At 44.6% G+C, this 19,551-nt stretch overlaps 1 protein-coding gene across 4 annotated transcripts in view; it reads left to right on the forward strand.

Annotated features, from left to right (window-relative positions):
* The first annotated feature begins 4,820 nt into the window (after positions 1 to 4,820).
* SPHK1 (sphingosine kinase 1) overlaps positions 4,821 to 19,551 on the forward strand; it is a 44,108-nt gene continuing 29,377 nt past the window's right edge. Inside the window, exons 1-3 of one of the 4 annotated variants that reach the window (XM_080993806.1) lie at positions 4,821 to 4,976; positions 13,671 to 13,825; positions 16,336 to 16,968. In XM_080993806.1, coding sequence (XP_080849932.1) covers positions 13,807 to 13,825; positions 16,336 to 16,968 — 652 coding nt within the window. In that variant the 5' untranslated portion in view covers positions 4,821 to 4,976; positions 13,671 to 13,806. Of the gene's footprint in view, positions 4,981 to 13,670; positions 13,826 to 16,335; positions 16,969 to 19,551 lie in introns of all 4 variants that reach the window. The other 3 variants (XM_080993805.1, XM_080993807.1, XM_080993808.1) reach the window with 3 other exon arrangements.

A 19,551-nucleotide genomic window follows, 5' to 3' on the forward strand; every position in this document is an offset into this window, starting at 1 on the left:
TGCTCTCAGCTTGTCAGCTCACAGCAGTTGCCTTCGCATCTAGATCCTTCGGCATTTTGAACAGAGAAGCTTCTGTGCCCGCATTCTACAATAGCTGCAAATGCTCTCATTAAAATATCCTAGTGTTATTTCACCATGTACCAGAGCCCTCTCCTCTTGCTTTCCTTGTGCGTAAGATGCTGTAATTAAAGAATCCTTGTAACTTGTAATTTCTGATCTTCCAATAAAAAATGGGAGAGAAAGTTATTTATAGGACCACAAATGATAAACAAGACTAGAAAGATTTTAGGCATGGCCTCTTTTGAACATCTGCCTTCTTCCAGATGCGCACAAGATCACATCCTGTTGAAAGATGCAACAGCCCCATATTTTTTCAGTTCCATTAAGCTCTGTTCTTTATCAGCACTGCAGGCAATTTCATTCTCACATGACATCTTAATGCCCAGCTAGCTACCTCAACTTGCAGGCTACCTCAACTTCCTCAAGGGGGCAGCAGCTCTCTCCAAAATAAGGCTGTGTATATGTTGCCAGCATAAAATGCAGGAAGGTCATTCTTTTTCTCAATTTGGATGGAAGCTAATGGGGGGGACGGGGACACACACACACCAAAATGGAATATTTATTAAGAAACAACAGGATAGATATGGATTCTGGCTTATGCCATGTGTACAGTGGTACCTCGGGTTAAGAACTTAATTCATTCCGGAGGTCCATTCTTAACCTGAAACTGTTCTTAACCTGAGGTACCACTTTAGCTAATGGGGCCTCCCGCTGCCGCTAGTGTGCAATTTCTGTTCTCATCCTGAGGTAAAGTTCTTAACCTGAGGTGCTATTTCTGGGTTAGCGGAGTCTGTAACCTGAAGCGTCTGTAACCCGAGGTAACACTGTACACTGCTTCCCAGACAAGTGGTGGGAACACACTGGATGCAGAGTAAATGTGAGTGTGTAAACAGCTGGGGTACTTGGTAAGGCTAAATCAAGATGGGAATTGCTATTTTGGGGGAATGACTCAAGTGCAGACCGGAATTTTAGGTTTGCAAAGTTAAACACTCTTATCACCTTAGTGTTTTAAAAATTTACTTTAAAAATGCACTTTCTGTGCTTAGGGAAGTGACAGTTGTGCACTGAAAAGTGTGTTATGCAAGCAAATCAGGATGAATGCTCAATAAGATTATGTTGTTGTATAACCTCCCTACAAACAAATCAGAATGATTGCTCAATAAAGATGAAATATAATCTAACCTCTGCTTAAGCTTTGGGCAAGCAAATCAGGTTGAGCACTGAATAAACAGGTAATCTAGAGGAGCCCTTTGATAATTTATAAAAGACAGCGAGTTGGGAGAAGTGATATTTCCTTAATGGTAGGGACATAAGGTAAAGAGGCATAATCAGCTTGTAGTTCTGTTTGAATGGCCACAACTGCAGGGTGGAGTATCAGTCGGCGCATCACAAAACTGCTGCCACCTTTTTGCTCTTGATGGTTTGCAGAAGGAACAGCTCCCTCCACTGTCTTATTCCTTCCTGCATGAAAGATCACCAGAAGCCATGTGGGGAATAGCCCTCTGCTATTTAGGAGATTAACCTAGTGTGCTGCCCCTCCAAAACCAGAGAATACCTCGCATGCTCCCCTCTTGCAATTTGGCTCCTTTTGCTATAATGAGAGTAGCACTGGCTATGGGAATCTGGGTCAAAAACAAATGCCGTGACATGATCATTCATGACTATGTTCCACTTCCACTGTTGGGGGAATCAGAAGTGCTGCTGAACTGTGGTCCAGCTTGTAGGCTTCCCACAGCCCTGGTCCCCAAAATTATGCTTTTTTAAAAAAAGGGACAGAAAGAAATGCAATCAAATTGTAAAATGCTCAGTGCCTTTTGTTGAACTCCTTATTCAGGGGCAGAAAGCAATTTCCCTAGTAATGCAAAATCAAGAGAGACCTTGTGTTGTTATGCCCTTGCAGCAGGTCTTCGCTGCCAACTGCTGTACATTGTATTATTTGGTTGGATTTCATATATATTTACCCCCGTTCCATTTCTTTGTGTTTGGTGCTGCCTCCACATTTCTCTCTCCTTGTCACCCCACCTTGTTAGAGGGTTTCTCTTAGAGGTGGCATGCAGAGAAGAGCCTCAGAGCGATCTCAGAGTACATGTAGGTTTATAGCGGGAGGGGAAAACAGTCCTTTAAATGTAGGTGTCCCAAGCTGTATAAGGCTTTTGGGGTCAAAACCAGCACTTGGAATTGGACCCATAAAACAAACTGGTAATCAGAGAGAGAGAGAGAGAGAGAGAGAGAGAGAGAGAGAGAGAGAGAAGAGGTGGGTGGGTGGGTGGGTGGGTGAGAGAGAAGGAAGGAAGGAAGGAAGGAAGGAAGGAAGGAAGGAAGGAAGGAAGGAAAGAGCCCACTAATAACCTCTTCTGGCTCAGCCCAAGGAACATTCCCCAACACTACCCAGTCTGTGCTGGGTAAGTGTGCCAGGTACACCATGCTTGCAAGCATGTCTGTCTTGTATCCATCCCAACCAGAAAACAGGAGTTAACACATACTCCTGGTCACACTATACATGTGGAAACACACATGTAAACACGTGCTATTAATGGAAGTGTGTTTCCTAAGCTCTCACACATGCAGCCACACCATTCCACAAAGAACTTGCTTTATGCACTTATACCAGTGGGAAATCAGCAGCTGGCAAAACAGAGAGTGGTTGATAAGTATTCATAGTATGCACAAAAATAGACATGGAGGCTATACAGATCCAATGTAACAACTCACTTGATTAGTTTTGTAGAGAAGGAAGTCAGGCAGAGAAACAGACAGAGGCAACGGGAGGGGATTGTTGTTGCCAAATAAGAAGATGGGAGCATGCTAAGGATGTGGTAAGTTCTAGGGGAGGCCTAGATCCCATGAGGCAAACTTGGAAGGTAAATAACATGAGGTTTCGACCATGTGCAGGGTAAGACAGAATGTCAAAAGGAGCATCTTGTGGTTTCCAGCAACTGGTATTCAGACCTCTTCCAACAATGAAGGTAGAAGATAGTTATCATGGCAAGCTGCCACTGATATTCTTACACTCCACAAATGTGTCCAATCCTCTTTTAAAGTCATCTCAGTTGGTGTCCACCCTTACCTCTTGTGGTAAGAGGTAAATTCCATAGTTTTAACTACGTGCTATGTGAAGAAGTACTTTCTTTTGTCTGTGCAAGGCAGCATAACTGGCACACAGTCCCCTAATTTTTGCAGAGAACAGGAAGAAGAGTGCGCAACTGTGCATGGCGTCTTGAGGACTGTATCACACCCTCATTATGCTTTCTTCAGGCTGTTTGTTTGGAAAACTGACACAAGGAGGGGGTGGTTAAAGCAGTACTGCTGAGAAGTATCACAAAAGGAGACAGTCACTGGAATCGCTGAGGCAAAGTTACTGCTTCTTAAAGGAGCATTGTAAGCCTTAATCACAGAGTAATTTATGAATCACCACATTCGGCAGGGAACATTGTGGCTAGCGATAATTGTCTTGCTCAGTGTGCTATACCTACTGCGTCCAAAACCCTGAACCCTTAAGTAACCTTGTAATAATCTCAAATAATTTACTAGCAAGAACTTTCTGTTATTATTAGCTGCTTTGTTTCATTACTCAGGACATCATGACTTGGGAGCATTTAATCATAGCAAAAATAGCCAAACTGAAGAAAGTGCAAAAGCTGTTCCTCAACCGTAGTAGTATTTGATAGAATTTAAAATGTTTAAACCCCCACCGTTACACTTTACATACAGCTCTGATCACAAAGTTTTCTGTACCACACTTTAAAATTGATGAAGACATAAATGTGTGTATTCATTGCTGAAACACTTGTATTTCATTAGCAGCACAGTTTAGTCTTGCCAGTGAAGTGAAGAGGGCACAAGAAATAAAATTTTTGCAAAACCAAGGCTTTTCATACGTTTTGGGTTTGATCTTTTGAAGGAACCACTACGGACCACTTGAAAACTGCTGAGGATCTTGGCTTAATTATTTTTTCCTGGCTTTTGCCACTACAGTGGTACCTCAGGTTAAGTACTTAATTCGTTCCAGAGGTCCGTTCTTAACCTGAAACTATTCTTAACCTGAAGCACCACTTTACCTAATGGGGCCTCCTGCTGCTGCCATGCCGCCGGAGCCCGATTTCTGTTCTTATCCTGAAGCAAAGTTCTTAACCTGAAGCACTATTTCTGGGTTAGCGGAGTGTGTAACCTGAAGCGTATGTAACCTGAGGTACCACTGTATTGTAATGCACTGTGTTAGATGTGGCATGATTTTTAATTGTATTTTATTTCTTCGTTTCTTTTAATGCACAACAATTTTAATTCCACAGAATTCAAACTGCAATACAATAAAACACAATATAATAAATAAAAAAGACACAATAAAAAAATTAAAATCAATATGAATATTTAATGTGCTGGATGTGACATCTCCCATCTTCAACCACAAACACACAGAGAGGATCATCTGAATGTAGTTCACAACTCCCAGTTTGGGAACTGTGCCACAGGAAATCTGTGCTCCTACTACTTTCTCCTGCCACCATTTCTCAATATCCTACAGGAAGATTAGTCAGACTAATCTTTTGGGACAACCTGAAGCACATTTATTCAGAGGTAAGTCCCACGGCGATACAAGTTTAAAGTTTGGACTGAAAATTTCAGTTATCCCTGTGATTGTTCCCCCTTCCCTGATACACTTTATCATTCTGCTCATTGCCCTACTCTGATATTAAAGCTCATGATTTCAAAATCTATCCAAGTGGTTGTATCTCATTATTCAGCCTCCCTTTTATATCACACCCAGTTGTGAGGATGAGATGAGGAAAGAGAAGCATCCTGCCCAGCAGACATTCTTTCAGAATGTTCCAGAAACTCTACGCAAACAGTGCCCAAGTAACCGAGGCTTGGCATCATGTGGCTACACGGAGCTGCTTCTTCACTAATAGCTGTTACAGGCAGGTAACGCTCTTTATTTACGGTATGTTTCTGGTACGTATCACCGCCACATGCGGCCTCTAGGTGGTGCTGACTCGTGGTCCAAGCTGGAAAGAATTAATTCCCAAGAAGCAGCCTAAGTCATAAGGAGAAGGTTCTGCAGGCACCAGCTTTTAACTTGGCAATTTATAGATGATTTGTCCACATAGGGGAAAAGTAGGGTGTCAAATAATTTGTGGCAGGGGTGGGGAACATCCACCCTGTGGGTCTGAGGTAGCCTGCAGGGCCTACACCTCCAGCATGCGGCCTGCTCTCCTCACCTGACCAGCCCACTCCGTACATGGCAGTTAGGTTCAAAACAGCCTTCCATTACAGACCAAGGAAAGTCTGTTTTCAAACCTAATTGCCATGTGAGGTGGCACTGGGCTTTTGTTTTGAGGTGGAGGGGGGGATCCTAGTGACCATAATATAAGGAGAGGAATCTGTACCACCTCGTTTTAATTTCTAAATAAAGAATAGGGTGTATTGGTGCCAAATGGTCATTATTATCCAACACAGCAGTTTCAGAACGGGCATGGCAAAGAAGGCAACATTTGTCTCTACAAATCACTTTAGCCTCTTTAGGTACACTTCAGGAATTTTCTTTTGTTGAAAGCATAGTCTTTGCCACTGCCCTCTCAAACATAGATTTTTTTAAAAAAAACTGAAGTGACAGAAGTCAGTTTTGGACATACAAAACTGACTTCTGTCACTTCAGTTTAAAAAAATGGAACAATCCCCCTTTCCTCTCCCCATGCACTGTCTAGGAGTTTTCCTGATACCCCCCAATTTGGGGGGGGTCATGGGGAGGTGAAGGAGGGGGTGATAGCCCTGTATCAGGAGCCGGAGTCAGGGGACGGTCAGCAATAAAGCACCTGGTGTCAGTGAAGTCAACTCTTTATTCAAATAAGCCAAAACAGTGCAGGCCTAGTGGTCACAGCAACCCTTCCCTGTAGATCTTGCCCCTCTGAGGCAGTTGCAAGGACTGAAGGTTCCCACCTTCCCACTTCTATCTAAGGCTCTTCCCCCAGTTCCTTCCTTGTATCTTGTCTCTTTGCTCTGAACTCTTCATTTATCTTGGTGTTCTGGGAGACCAGCTGGGAGGGGATCTGGTTATATCAGGAGGGGGAAGATTCCCTGGCTTCTTCTGCAGCCTGCCTCCACTCTTCCTCTTGACCCCCTCTGCTGCTGCCTCTGAGCCTAGACTGCTCTCTGCCACAGCCTCTTCCTGCTCACTAAACCCTGTGGCCTCTTCAGCTTCCAACACCTCCTCCTTCCAGTCTGCTCCCTCTTCTCCCTCTGACTATGCATCATTGTCCCACCACCAGTCTCCTGGCTCTGAGCCTTCACTGGGGATTCATTTGGGGGTTCCCCATCTGGTGCCTCCCACCACGTCTCAGCATCCCGCCAGTCCAGGACACCCTGTTGCACAAGTGGAAGTCTTTGCTTGGGGCTTCCGCTGACAGGACTCATTAAGTGAATCCCATCCAAAGTTTTTTAACTTATGGAGGCAGGTTCCAAAATATTAGATAAAACATACTGGTTATAAAAAGGCAGCCCCTGCAAAAGGTCAACAAACCTTTTCTGCAGAAATTTGGCTGGTGTGCATGTGCAGCAATGAGAAAAGCTGAACTGCTGCCAATTATGCATCTATTGATCAGTACAAGAGAGCTATGGGGGAATAAAGGCAAAAATTATCAGAACAAAAAAGGTCAAAAGTCAGAGACCTTTTATGTTCAATATCCAACAAGGTATAATAAATGACTTGGCACAGATTTCCCCCCCTGAATGTATAAGTTCTTCCATTTCTGTTGCTTTCCTAAGTATACTGCTTTTCCTCCTCAAATAGCATAGAAAATGTCAGATTCAAAAATATTGATATTTTCTTCACATTTTAGTAATAGCCTCTGCATAGAAGATGACATCATTTTAGGAACAAGATCTTTATAGCAATAGATAGCAAACTAAACGCTGTTCTCAGCTGAAATCTGTATCTCTTACTAGAGTGCCTTCATGTTTACACTAAATGGGGAATATTTTATCTTCATCTGTTTGCCAATAGAAGCTGAATTAAAGATTAACAAATGCTATTTCTGATGAGGCCTGGGAGACCTCATAGCTAGCAACAACCTTCCCCAGCTTGGCCACACCTCTGAGTCAGCTCTCCAGGAGCTGGCTTCCTGGGTCATATTACAATGAAATCATATTACAATTTCCTTTGTCTTGCTTATAATGTAACTCAAGTTCCAATTACCGTACTTTTCCATGTATAAGACTAGGGTTTTTTTTACTGAAAAATTATGTTTGAAATAGACGATTGTCTTATACATGGGTAGCGCCTAGCGGGGATGTGGGATTGGTTGATGCCGCGAGCCAGAGATGGTCTGCAGCGTGTTATTGGTGGCTACGGCAAGGGGTGGTGTTGATTGGGTGTTGTTGTGGCAATTGGGCGGGCAATAGGCTGCTTCTGTCAGCGATGGGACAGACGTTAGGAGGTTGTTGCGACGTGTGTGTGTGTTAGCATCAGCCAGGTGGGTGAGTCATTTTCGGCAACCCCCCTCTAAAAAAACCTCAACAACTCTGGGCATTCCCCCCCCCCCCATTTTCCTAATTTATAGCTCCCCAAATAGTGGGCATTTTATACACGAGGGCATGTTATACACAGAAAAGGATGGTAATTACTGTATCCTGCCTCTCACCTGTTTCCACATCAGACCTCAAAAGGGCTAACTCTACCATTAGGCAGAATGAGGCAATGGACTCAGGAAGCAGATGCTGGGAATAGCAGTGAAAGACCTGCCCATCCGCCTGCTGGCAGCCATTCCCCTCAGAGTCTATTTGGCATATCCATCTGGAGGAGGGCAGAGCAGTGTGTGACCTCCACACATCATGCATCCTCTAAACTAGCCCTGCTGCCCTCAGGTAAAGTGGATGATGGTATCCCATTGCGATAAGCGATCAATAGGTACTAGCTATGATGACTACATTCTACTTCCAATGTTGGGGGAATCAGAAGTGCTGTTGAATTCTGGTCCAGCTTGTGGGCTTCTTCCCACAGCCCTTGTCCCCAAAATTATACTTTAAAAAGAAGGAAAGAAAGAAAGGCAACCAAATTGTAAAATGCTCAGTGCATTTCCTAGTAAGGCAATATCCTAGTAAGGCAATTTCCTAGTAAGGCAATATCAAGAGAGACTTTACAGAGCAGGATGCATTCCATTCATCTGAACAGAAGAACTACCCACTAACATCCTGGATTGAGCTCCAGTGTTGGCTCTTATTCATCCATTGCTTAGGCTAGGTACAATTGCAACAGATCCACTGCTACTCCTGCAGTGGGGAACCCTGGGGTCTCAAATTTCAGCGCTCTGTGCAATGCCAAAAATTGTTGCCCCCTGCTTCTTGTGCTCCATTGTAAATCTGAGTTGTGGCACCCTCAAGACTCCATGCCCAGTGCAATTCCAAGCCGGTTGTGCTCCCCTGAATCCACCTCTGTACTCCTGCTTGATCTGTAGAAAAGTAGAGTTGTGTGTCATCAGTAGCCTGATGGCAACACAAGTTGAATAAACTCCCTCATGTGGTGATTCGGGTTGTGTGTTCAATTGGCCTTGCCTTATTCCAATTGAAGGATGAATCAAATTCCTTTGTCTTCAAGGACAAAAGAACATTCCTGTTTGACAATCACATTCCCTTAAGACATATGATAATAATACAAATTTGTCAAAAGGATGATGGGAGAGCAAGCATCTCTATTATGTTTACAGAGAAATTGGACTACCTGGGAAGAGATTAGTTTACCTGGAGATACTGCTTCTTCTTCTTCTTCCTTCAGCACTGTTATTTTTCTAGGAGAAGAGGTGCCAGAACTCACCACGAATGCCTCCCTTGTTCTCTTAGAATGGCACTGGTGCCCACCTGAGAGGTGCCGGAACTAAGTTCCAGCGGGTTCAGGCTGAAAAAAAGCCCTGTCCTTCAGTCACATGATCCTGCAATTATCTCTCAACTATCAGTTCATCATGCTAGGCTTGCTCCTTGGTTCAAGAGACATAGCAATCCAGAACCTCTTATAGACTGTGCCATGCAGTTGTCATTCACTTTCCTTAGACTTTAAAGTAACTGATACCTTTAACCTAGGCCACTTACACTGCGGGTGCTTTCACAAGTGCTGCTAAGAAATTGTTTCACAGTGATACATCGGGTTAAGTACTTAATTCGTTCCAGAGGTCTGTTCTTAACCTGAAACTGTTCTTAACCTGAAGCACCACTTTAGCTAATGGGGCCTCCCGCTGCCGCCACGCTGCTGGAGCACGATTTCTGTTCTTATCCTGAAGCAAAGTTCTTAACCCAAGGTAATATTTCTGGGTTAGCGGCGTCTGTTACCTGAAGCGTATGTAACCTGAAACGTATGTAACCCAAGGTACCACTGTAATGTAAATAATGTAAAGTAAATGCATTTTTGTGAGAGTATTTAACATGGGGTAGGAAGCAAGACAGAGAAGTTTTAAACCAAATGCACATTTGAGCCAACAAAGGTTTTGCATTTGAACTGGAGATGTGGAAAAGTAAAAAACAAATTTCAGCCTCTTTTGTGAAAACAACCGCAATCTTCAGCTGAAGAATGGCATGTCCTGGCCTTGTTCTTCTAGTGTGTCACAGCTCTGCCCAGCCGGCTCACTTAATATGATTGCATAATCTGCTGTCCCTGAGAATCTTGCCCCTGGCTGGACAATAACAAACATGAGTCATAAACATGAACCAAGATTTGTCACCAGGGGCAGGAGGAGAAAAGGGAGGGAGAAGGAGGAGAGGAGAAGGAGTTGTGCAGAATTGCTGGGCCATGTGAGAGATTAAGCAGCCTCCTCTGAGGCAGAAAGAGGGAAGAGGGAAAAGAAAACTATGAATGGCACATATCTCAGGATCTGAGTTAGACCTTGTAGCCCTTTCATTCAGCGGAACCAGTATTGCTTCAGAAACAGGGCCCTTGGAGAAGAACTTGAGATTCTTTTTTTAATAGATAAAAAGAAAACATGATGGGGGAACAAATGAGCAGTAATGCACTCTGAACCATCATTGGTATGAACTTTGGTAATATGAATCTCCTAATAACAGATACAGTATTGGTTGAATGGCTTACTTGAGTTTAAAAAGAAAGCCTGGTGTGCCCCCCCCCCCCGCCCAAGTCTCATGTCTTAAGCAAAATGCACCAATTCCTTGCTTAGGCAGAAAGCAACGTTGTTTATGGGCAGAATTTGTTCAGCAGGGAAGGGGTTTAAAGGCAGATTTGTGCGCCTGAACTCATTCCAATCAGTCCTATCTTCAGTTTCATAAAAAAACCAAAACAACTGGGAATGGTGGTGGCAAGAGAATAGAAGGTTTCTGGAGGCAGCAAATATGCTTTGAGAACAAATGAGTAATTTATAATGGTTAATGAATAGTGTTGCTTAACTCACTGTTGTGTAGGATAATGATGAGCTGTTGCAAGTTATACCTAATGAGATGATTTCCAACTCCATATTTAATAAATGAAATGGTGTAGCCAGGATTGTATCATGCCCACTGCATGACCCACATCCCTAGCATGCTGTGAGAGCGTTGTGTACTGAAGTGCACTAATTACTTACTGAAAGCGCCTTGCACCACAGTAATTGAGAGTATTACATGATTTACGGCTATTCCCCAGTACACTCACATACCTACAGTCCTGTGTAGGATTGTGGAGTGCTCAGTGTGTAACGTTGGGGTTGCTTGTGGACACAAAATTCTCCCCAGGACTCTCTTTTTATGGGCGTTGTAGTGCAACAAGACCTGGTCTGCAACATAAAAATATAAGTAGGTTTGTCAGGGAAGGCAAGAGTTTGCACAGTTTCAAAGATAGGGAAAGAACAATAAAACAGAAAGGTTCAAAAAGCCACAGCCAGCTTCACACACACACTTAGCTTGATGATCTAGCTGTCGAGTATGGAGTCTGATTTCAGATTATATGAATTCAATCCTAGGCCATTTTTAGAAGAAAAACTGCTGCTGGCACAATGGTCTCTGGCCGTGGTAACTTCAGCAAACATAGGAGAAATCAGGGTGAGGAGGGAGGGGTTTCTCTCCTTCCCATAAGCATATTTAAGTATTCCTCCCAGAGGCAATGTTCTGAGCTTTCTCCTCTCCAGGGAAGGAACTCACTGGGCAATTTCACCCCAATTATAGTGAAACCAGAACCAGAGAAGGAAAGAAAATATGATTATTTTGGAGCAAAATGTTTCAGGCTATCACTTCTTGTGGTTACAGGGTGACACATTAGCTGGGCAATCAAGGGGAAGGATAAAACTATCTTACCGTACTTAACTCAGGGGAGATTTGGAAAGGTGTCAGCTAAGTGGCAGACAGCTAATTTATGTGACAGAGAAACATGAGTAAGTGAGGTGTCAGGCTTCAAACAGCAATAAGGAAGAAAGGGTCGTCATAAGTCATGACCAAAGTTTGGTTCTTCTAGCTAACCTCTCACCCCCTGTAATGCTGTCCACAAAATTCAATTTGTGAAATGTTCCTCAGTGAATTGGTGTGTGGCATTATATGCCGTGCCATGAGGCCAGTCATAGAATAAAGTTTTGCCACAGTATATTATTTTTAAACAGGGATGCATGCAATCCTTCCTGGGCAATGTTTGCCAATGCTGTGTGTATAAAGGGAAGCCAAGCTTATGTCATTGCTATGTGGGATGGAAAACATCCACAAATAGCAGCAATTGACCCAAAGCTTTACCTGACAATTAGTGGCTTCGGAAGAGCCAAAAAAGGCTCTGAAATGTCATGCCACCTAGTTGAAATGTATTCAAGTTTTTTCAAAAGCTGCTCTCCCACAGATCATAGCAGTGGCACCGATATGTGGATGTTTTCTCGCTGGACACATTAGGCCAGATATCTTTTAAGTAAGAACACAGTTTCACAGCCTAAAAATCAGGGATAGACAAAATGGCTCCCTCCAGATGTTTTGGATTGCAACTCTTCTTATCATCCTTGGCCATTGGCCATGCTGCTTGAAGCTGATGGGAGTTGGTGTTCAACAACATTAAGAAGGCCATGGGTTTCCCCCATCCCTGGAATGCAGGACTGAAACCTAAGCTGGTTTCAAACTGTTTCTGGCATATAGGACAGAAAAGAGGTAATTCCCTTAGCTGCAGCAACCATCACCATACCAACAACAACAATAATATCCATCTAACATATTAGTATGAAGTAAGACTAGACAGGGCAGACTGGAAAAAATATATAAAATGAGCAGAGTTTCCCTTCTCCCCCCCCCCCCCCCGCCAAACAAATAGCTACAATCTCTTTAGAACCGGAGAGAAATCTGATACAAGATCCAATTTCAAGATGTAAAGTAAATCCTTTGAGTAAGAAAACACGTGCATTCAAGGGGTTTTATGAGAGTTTCTAAATCCTGGTTTAAGACTCCTTAGAGATCAGCCTTATCCCTTATTCAAAAAGCCAACATGTTGCACAATCTGTTCCAAGTGGCACATCTGATCAGATAGAGGAGCAGAAATTATGCATTGCTCATTCCTCCCTTCCACTGTTTTATTAAAACACAAGCAATGGTAGAACTATTCCCATTGATTTTCTTCTTACTGTTCCTATAATCTTCTCTAAACTGCTTGTCTTTATTACATTCATTGAGTTCATGTAGTGCTGGATTAGCTATCATACAAATATATAATGTCAACATCATACTGTATAGCTATTGGGAAAGCAATCTCAAGCACACCCAGTAAAAGGACCTATTAAGATTCTTCGCTGCTTAGTACAAGGAGTGTGGTGACCATGTTCTCAATGTGTGGGTGCAGGAAATTTAAAGTACTGGTAGCTTGCCTAACAGAAGAAGCAGATGGACCATGTTATTTATAATGTGGCAGATTTCACGTGCAAGATCAGTAGCACATTCACCCTCAGTGAACCCTCCTTAATATGCGAACTGAGATATTTCAGAGGCTCCATAGAATCTTCATATACTGTGCAAAGTGAAAAGGATAGCCCTGTTTGGACAATGTGCCCCTTATGGATCTTGCTACCTCTAGCACCTGCCCTGCCGTTGGGTCTGCCTCTGTGAACGGTTGTACGGCAAAAGCAGAGTAGAGTACTGCTTGAATGTTTCACAATTTATGATCTCACGGCCAGTGACAATGAAAAGGCTTCTTACTAATCTACCATGGATTTTAATAACCAATCAAAAAAACACAACCAAGTAAGTGCAGGTGAACGGGAGCAGATAGCTAAAATACAGGCAACTCAGTTGGCATTTGAAAAGTTCAGTTATCTTTCCAGAGCTAAGAGATGCAAACAACATGTTTACAGTTTCATTTGGTGGGTGTGGTCTAGGGGGTGATCCTGCTCTTCCCCTTCTAACAGCAGCCTCATATGCAGAAATTCAACAGGTAAAGCTTTTCTTAGCATGCAGCTAAATAGTTGGGAAAGTACCTATCTACCATCAAAGTAACCAAGAATCCAGTTTTATTGTAGCATACAAATTTTCATGCACTAGAGTCCACTTCAGCAGCAAAAAGTTTTGGCTACTCCACAATTATTGGGGTCTCATTTGGGATTTAAAAAATAAAATCCCAAAAGTTTGTCATTAAAAAATATGTTCATCTTTAAGACTCCATAAGACTTTTCCTTCTTTTTGCTGCAAAGACTAACATAGCTACCTGATCAGAGGCCAGACAACTGAAGCCATGGCACAAGGCAGAAAAGGAGAAACCAGGAGGAACAATCGATTGCAGAGAAAGCCAGAACTGGAGAGCAAGTCAGGGCTAGAGGAGAAAGCAAGATGCATAGTCAAATAACAGGTCAGACCCAAAAAACAAAACTGAAAAGCAGGGCAGAACGAGTCAAGACCAGAGAACAAACCAGGTCTAGAGGGGCACACCAATTCTAATGATCACAAGACTGGTGTGTAAGCAGTCGTGTAAGCGTGGGAATGCACTGCCAATCCTCCCAGCATGTCATCTTTATTTTTGCTTTCTTAAACCGATGCTCAAACGTTTTACCAGCTTCGTTTCCCCACCCAAGTGCCTCCTGTTTAGGAAAAAAATATTTTTGGTATGATTTATGCATTTCTAAAAGCTGTAATTGTTGTCATCCCCCACCCAGCCACCCCAAAATTGAATTTACTTAAAATATTTGATTTGGTTGACTTTTTATCTTTCTTTTCCAAATTAGGCACCATGAGTAGAGGAGACTCCCTGCTGCAAACTGCAGTGTGGTGGTTCACCACACGGGGGAGCTGCATGCATCTCCTGTGGCTCCTGACACTATCCCTCTAGTCTAGTTACTTGCCATTAAAAAAAAAAAAATAGGAGCTGCTTGTCACACTACAAAATTCTAACACAGAAACATATATTATAAGTAGGTATTTATAAAATCAGTTGTCCCCAAACTTTTGGCCCTCAAGGGGCTCCCCAAGGCACCTGACAACATCAGTTTCTGAATAAACGTGGCTAATAAAGCTCCATGGTGGGTTGCAACTCTAGGCGTGTTTGCTAAGGACTGAGTCCCATTACTATCAGTGGGTCTAACTTCCTTTTTTGAGTGTTATCATTGCCTGCCACTTTTTACAAACTTGCCCTATTCTGCAGGGCTGGCTAGGGCAGTACCACACTGTGCTCCCCCAACAGTGATGTCAATGCTGCTTTCTGGGATGGAGTGGAGCTGCGAGTTCCAATCCTGTTGGTGCTCCTGCACAGCCCTGACCTCACTTCTACTCTGCTCTATCCTGTCCTGGTAATTTGCAGTAATGTCGCTGTTGGGAGGCCTGCTGTCTGGCACTGCCACATCACTGCCTTCACAGGTGTCCTTTGGACACTTAGCTCTCAGCCATACCTGGCCATGCTACAAGGATAGGTAAGGACATAATGTTATAGGTTGTGCTTGGCACAAAGTGGGAAAGGAATCTGGAGCCAAACCCAGTGAAGCATTAGGTTGCTCTTTCTGTCCCATGGCTGTTTCTGCGCAAAGGTTTCACCTCTTCCATGGCTGTGCCGCTGCCATGCCAACAGAGGCCAGGCCATCAGAGGGTGGGAGATTTTGCAGGTAGTGGGGTCTCTGTGGGAGCCCCCACATTGCTCAAAGGGCCTCAGGGCCATTCAGCTCAGTGGGACTTGCCTCCCATTTTAACCGTGCAAGGGATCAAGCAGGGAGAGCCCCCCTTTTGCCCTTAAACAGCTTCCAGGCAGGCAGAAATCCAGAACCGAAACTTAAGGTCTGCAAATAATAATACCCTGAAGATCCCAGGCCCCGGGGAGATTAGACTGGCCTCGACCAGAGCCAGGGCCTTTTCGGCCCTGGCCCCAGCCTGGTGGAACGCTCTCTCACAAGAGATCAGGGCCCTGCGGGATTTGACATCTTTCTGCAGGGCCTGAAAGATGGAGCTGTTCTGCCAGGCCTTTGGTCAGGGTTCAGTCTGATTCTTTTCTTTCTGTATAAGAACAAGCATTAAAGAAGCATTAAAGAGGTAACAGTTGGCCCTGAAGAATATTAACCACTCTCAGTTTTACCCGTGGACTGCCATCTGTCCAAATTTTAATTTGCTCTGAACTAATTTTAAGATGTATTTTAATTAACTGATTGCCTGTTTTTACATTCTTATGTTCTTTGTAGACAGTGTTAGTTTTATGATGCTAGCTGCCCTGAGCCTGGCTCTGGCTGGGGAGGGGGGGGTACAAATAAAAATTATTATTATTATTTTCTCACCACTGCATCTCCATGCCAGGGAAATACTCCACCTGGAAGTTAAAGATCCCGAAAAAAGGAGACCAGCCCTATCCACCCAAGTGTTTGTAGGACATGATCACTACCGTTCTCACGTGGCCAAATAAGAAACGCTGGTGCTTGTTACCGTGGGCAGACCTTTCTTATTGGGCAAAGTCGGTGCCTGTCAATGGAGGCAACACTTAAGAAATGAAAAGCGCAGGTGGAAGCAATTCCCATTGCTTGACCGTGAAGTTTGGCCCTTGGATTCCTGTTCCCGGCAAAAAAAATAATTTTATTAGCTTAGGAGGACCCGCCCCGCGCCCCTACATAGCGCTTGCTGTTGCTTAGACTCTTAACTCGGAGGAGGTGTAGGACTTGGGTGTCCCGGGACAAAAGAGAAGGGGTGGGGTTTGTTACGGATTAATTCCCACGGGGCTGAGTTTTGAGCAAGCACGTGCTTAGACCGGTTCCTTGAGGTTCCCGAGCCGCAGCTCGGAGGGGCAAGTTCTTGGGGGGGGGGGGGAAATGTCCTCGCTTAGCAACTTTCTTTGATTATTGCGCGTTTGGAGCTTTTATGAATGAACTTGAAGTTGGTGTCGTTCCGCAGAATCGCCGCCGGGTGGCAGCAGAGAGCAGCGCGCCCGTGCGCCCGTGTGGAAGCCAGCCCTCCGCCGCTCATTGATAAGCCAGGCAGCGAAGGGTTGCAACGCCCGGGCTCCCGGAGCAGCAGCAGCAGCAGCGCCCTCCGCACGCGCCGGGTCGTCCCCTCTCCATGAGGCTGCGGCTATGGAGCGCGGCTTGTCGGACTCCGGGGAGACCTTGTGCAGCAGCAGCGGCGGGCCTTCCCGCGAAGTTGTGCTCTCGGGGATCTTCTCGCTGGCCCCGGCGGCGGCGCCCAAGTCGAGCTGCGCCCTGAGCCTCACCAGCAGCGCCGAGCTGCTGCTCCGCCGGCTGGACACGTCCGAGCCCAGCGGCTCCATCACGGCGCTCAGCCTCTCGGACTGCATCGGCTGCTACGCTTTCCAGAGGAAAGGCGCTCCGGAGCCGGCGGCCGCCTACTTCACCGTCTTCTGCTACCCCTTCAAGAAGGGCTGGTGGGTGTCCGGGGAGTCCCGCCACAGGGTGGCCAAGACTTTCCGCGTCTTGGAGTCCCAGGAAGCCGAAGAGAACCGAAGCATCGCCGAGACCTGGGCTCGGAAGATCATGGAGCTGTCCACACCGTCCACCCTCAGCCTACAAGGTGAGCGAGTGCCCCGCCCGGAAAGTAGAGACGTCTCTATCGCGGGATGGGGGGGGGGGACCGAGCTGGCAAACGCGGGCTCCGGTTTCACCTGCGCTCCAGGAGGTGTATGTTTACTCGGAAGCAAGCCCCACTTAGACCTTGGTGGTTCAATCCCACCCTGGCAAGGCAGTGGGCAGGATTCCTGCATTGTAGGGGATCGGACTAGATGACCCTTGTGGTTCCTTCCTGCTCTATGACCCCGAGGAGGAACCCCTCCCCCGCCTGGTCCTCAGTTTTCAGTCTGGTGAAATGGGCATAGCAGGGGCTTGCCTTTTCCCTATGTTGTAAATCGCTTTCCAGATTTATCAGTTGACTATAAAATGGTTAAAAATAAAAACCCCAAACTCTCCTTTACCTTTACCATGTGAGCCACAAATGCCTGAAACAGGCATAGTTCCCCCTGAGAGGGGCATTTCATTTTTGTGAAGCTCCTACTCAGAAAGTAATTACTTGCGGGAAAGTGTTTATTTGTAGAAATTAACCAGTGCAGTTGCTATTCCAGTTGTCTTGTGTAACAATCGCTCCAATGTGCATTTAGTGGTGGGTGGGTGCACATGCACTTTGGGAAACAGTCGCCAATTTATGCCAGCATATTGTACATGCATCAAAATGAACACTGGTCTGCAAGTCAGTTTGCGAGAGTAGACTTACACATTGTAGATTCATTCCTGTGCATAACTTAAATGCCTTTCATACAGGAAATTTGTAACATGTGAAGTGTGGGCTGTGTAGCATGGCTTTTTACTTGCTCACTCAGAAGCAAAAAGCTCATGGAATTAAATGGGACTCGAGCTGCAAACCTTAACACAATTACTGGGGAGTAAACCATTGAATTCAGTGGGGCTTATTTCTGTAAACCTGCCTAGGATTGCATGTCTACTCGGGTACATTGCTAGGTGCATGGGTGCCGGCCTATCACTCAAATCTATATTAAGTTTGCATATGTTAATTTATGTGTATAGATGCCTCTGAGATATAATGACAGTGGTGCTTGACTAGTTCTCACCAGCACTGCACTTCGCAGTTGAACTTAGAGTAGGGTTACACCAGGGAAGAACCACCTGTGGTCCTCCTTATGTTGCTGAACTACAACTCCCATCATCCTGACCATTGACCATGCTGGCTGATGGGGGTTGGAGTCCGGCAGTGTCTGGAGGGCAACAGGTTAGCCATTCCTATGTTAGAGTTAGATGGGTTAGAAATAAATGCAAATGAATGTTGGTCTCATTGTAAGGCTCTTTAAAATTCTCTCACACACAAATGCTCAGAGGACATACACAGCTTCCTCCTCCAGCTTGTCTGAGCAGATCAGCTGAAGAGGGAGTTATTGTGGCTCCTCACTCACTGATTGATCAATCAATCAATCAATCAATCAGTCAATTGGATGGGTATAAGAGGGTGATTTGCATCCCCATTAGCAGGCTGAGCTCAGTTGAGCAGAGGGGATTACCTTCCAGGGGTGTGTCTACTAAATAATAATTTTTAAAGTAAAAAATTGGCGGCCGCCACCAAAATTAGTAGGATCTTGTGGGCCAGAAATATTTGCTTGTTGGGTCTGTGTGATCAAACCCCTGAAACGGGGGTTAGTCACCCCTGCTTTAGAAGCTTAACTCTCAAACCTGCAAACCACAGAGGCTTTACCTCTGCCATAGTCCTGCTGAACTGACCTGACCTCCAGAGGTAGCACAAAAGGGTTGGGAGTGAGGAGCACTCTCTGACCAGTAGCTTGCCCCCTTCACCATTGCTGGGTCCTTGAGGCTACTTGATTATAATTTAATCATCAACCTCAAATTGAAATAGCACTGATTAAAATTACAATTATCTGAAAGTTCATTCCATTAAAAACAAGTTCAGGTAACTGACAACTTACACCAATTTAACTTGTGCTCATTCAGCTTTATGCACTTGGCAAAAAGTATAAATAAATAAAAGGGGGTGGGTTTTGACTATATGCGATTTTGGCTTTATGCGCGATCTGCAGAACGTAACTCCCACATAAGTGGAAAGTTGTCTATACACTATTATTGCTCTTTCAGAAAACAAACTTGTGGAGCAAAGCTCAGTTCCTCCAGCCTTCCCCACAAGAGTTTTTCTTATACAGCCACTGTGGAAGTAGTCTAGTATTGCTCTGAAACAAATTGTGTATGGACTGCAGTTGCAGAAGGTGATAACAAAAAGGAAATTTTCTTGTGCTTTTTAAAGAACATAAGTGAATTGCTGGATCGGCCTTAAGCCTATCTGTCTGGTCTCTGGTTCCCAAGAGCAGCCAGGTACATTTTTGAAGTTTCAGCATCTTCCATGGCATTTCCTATTTCTTCTTGCACAATATTTGCACCTGTGTTCCAAATCTAGTTGCACAGATCATTATGGAAAACCATCTGGTTATGTCACCCTGATATTTTTTATCAGCAAAGTTGTCACCTCAGCAAAGTTTATCAGCAAAGTTGTCAACTTAAATTCTCCATATAGCAAAAATTGTGATAAAAGATGTTCAGCTTTGTTTCTAGGCCTCATGAGGGAAAGGCAGTTGCATGTAGAACC

The sequence above is a fragment of the Podarcis pityusensis genome, assembly GCF_964106645.2.
Source record: "Podarcis pityusensis genome assembly, chromosome: 2".
In the NCBI taxonomy this organism is placed as follows: Eukaryota; Metazoa; Chordata; class Lepidosauria; order Squamata; family Lacertidae; genus Podarcis; species Podarcis pityusensis.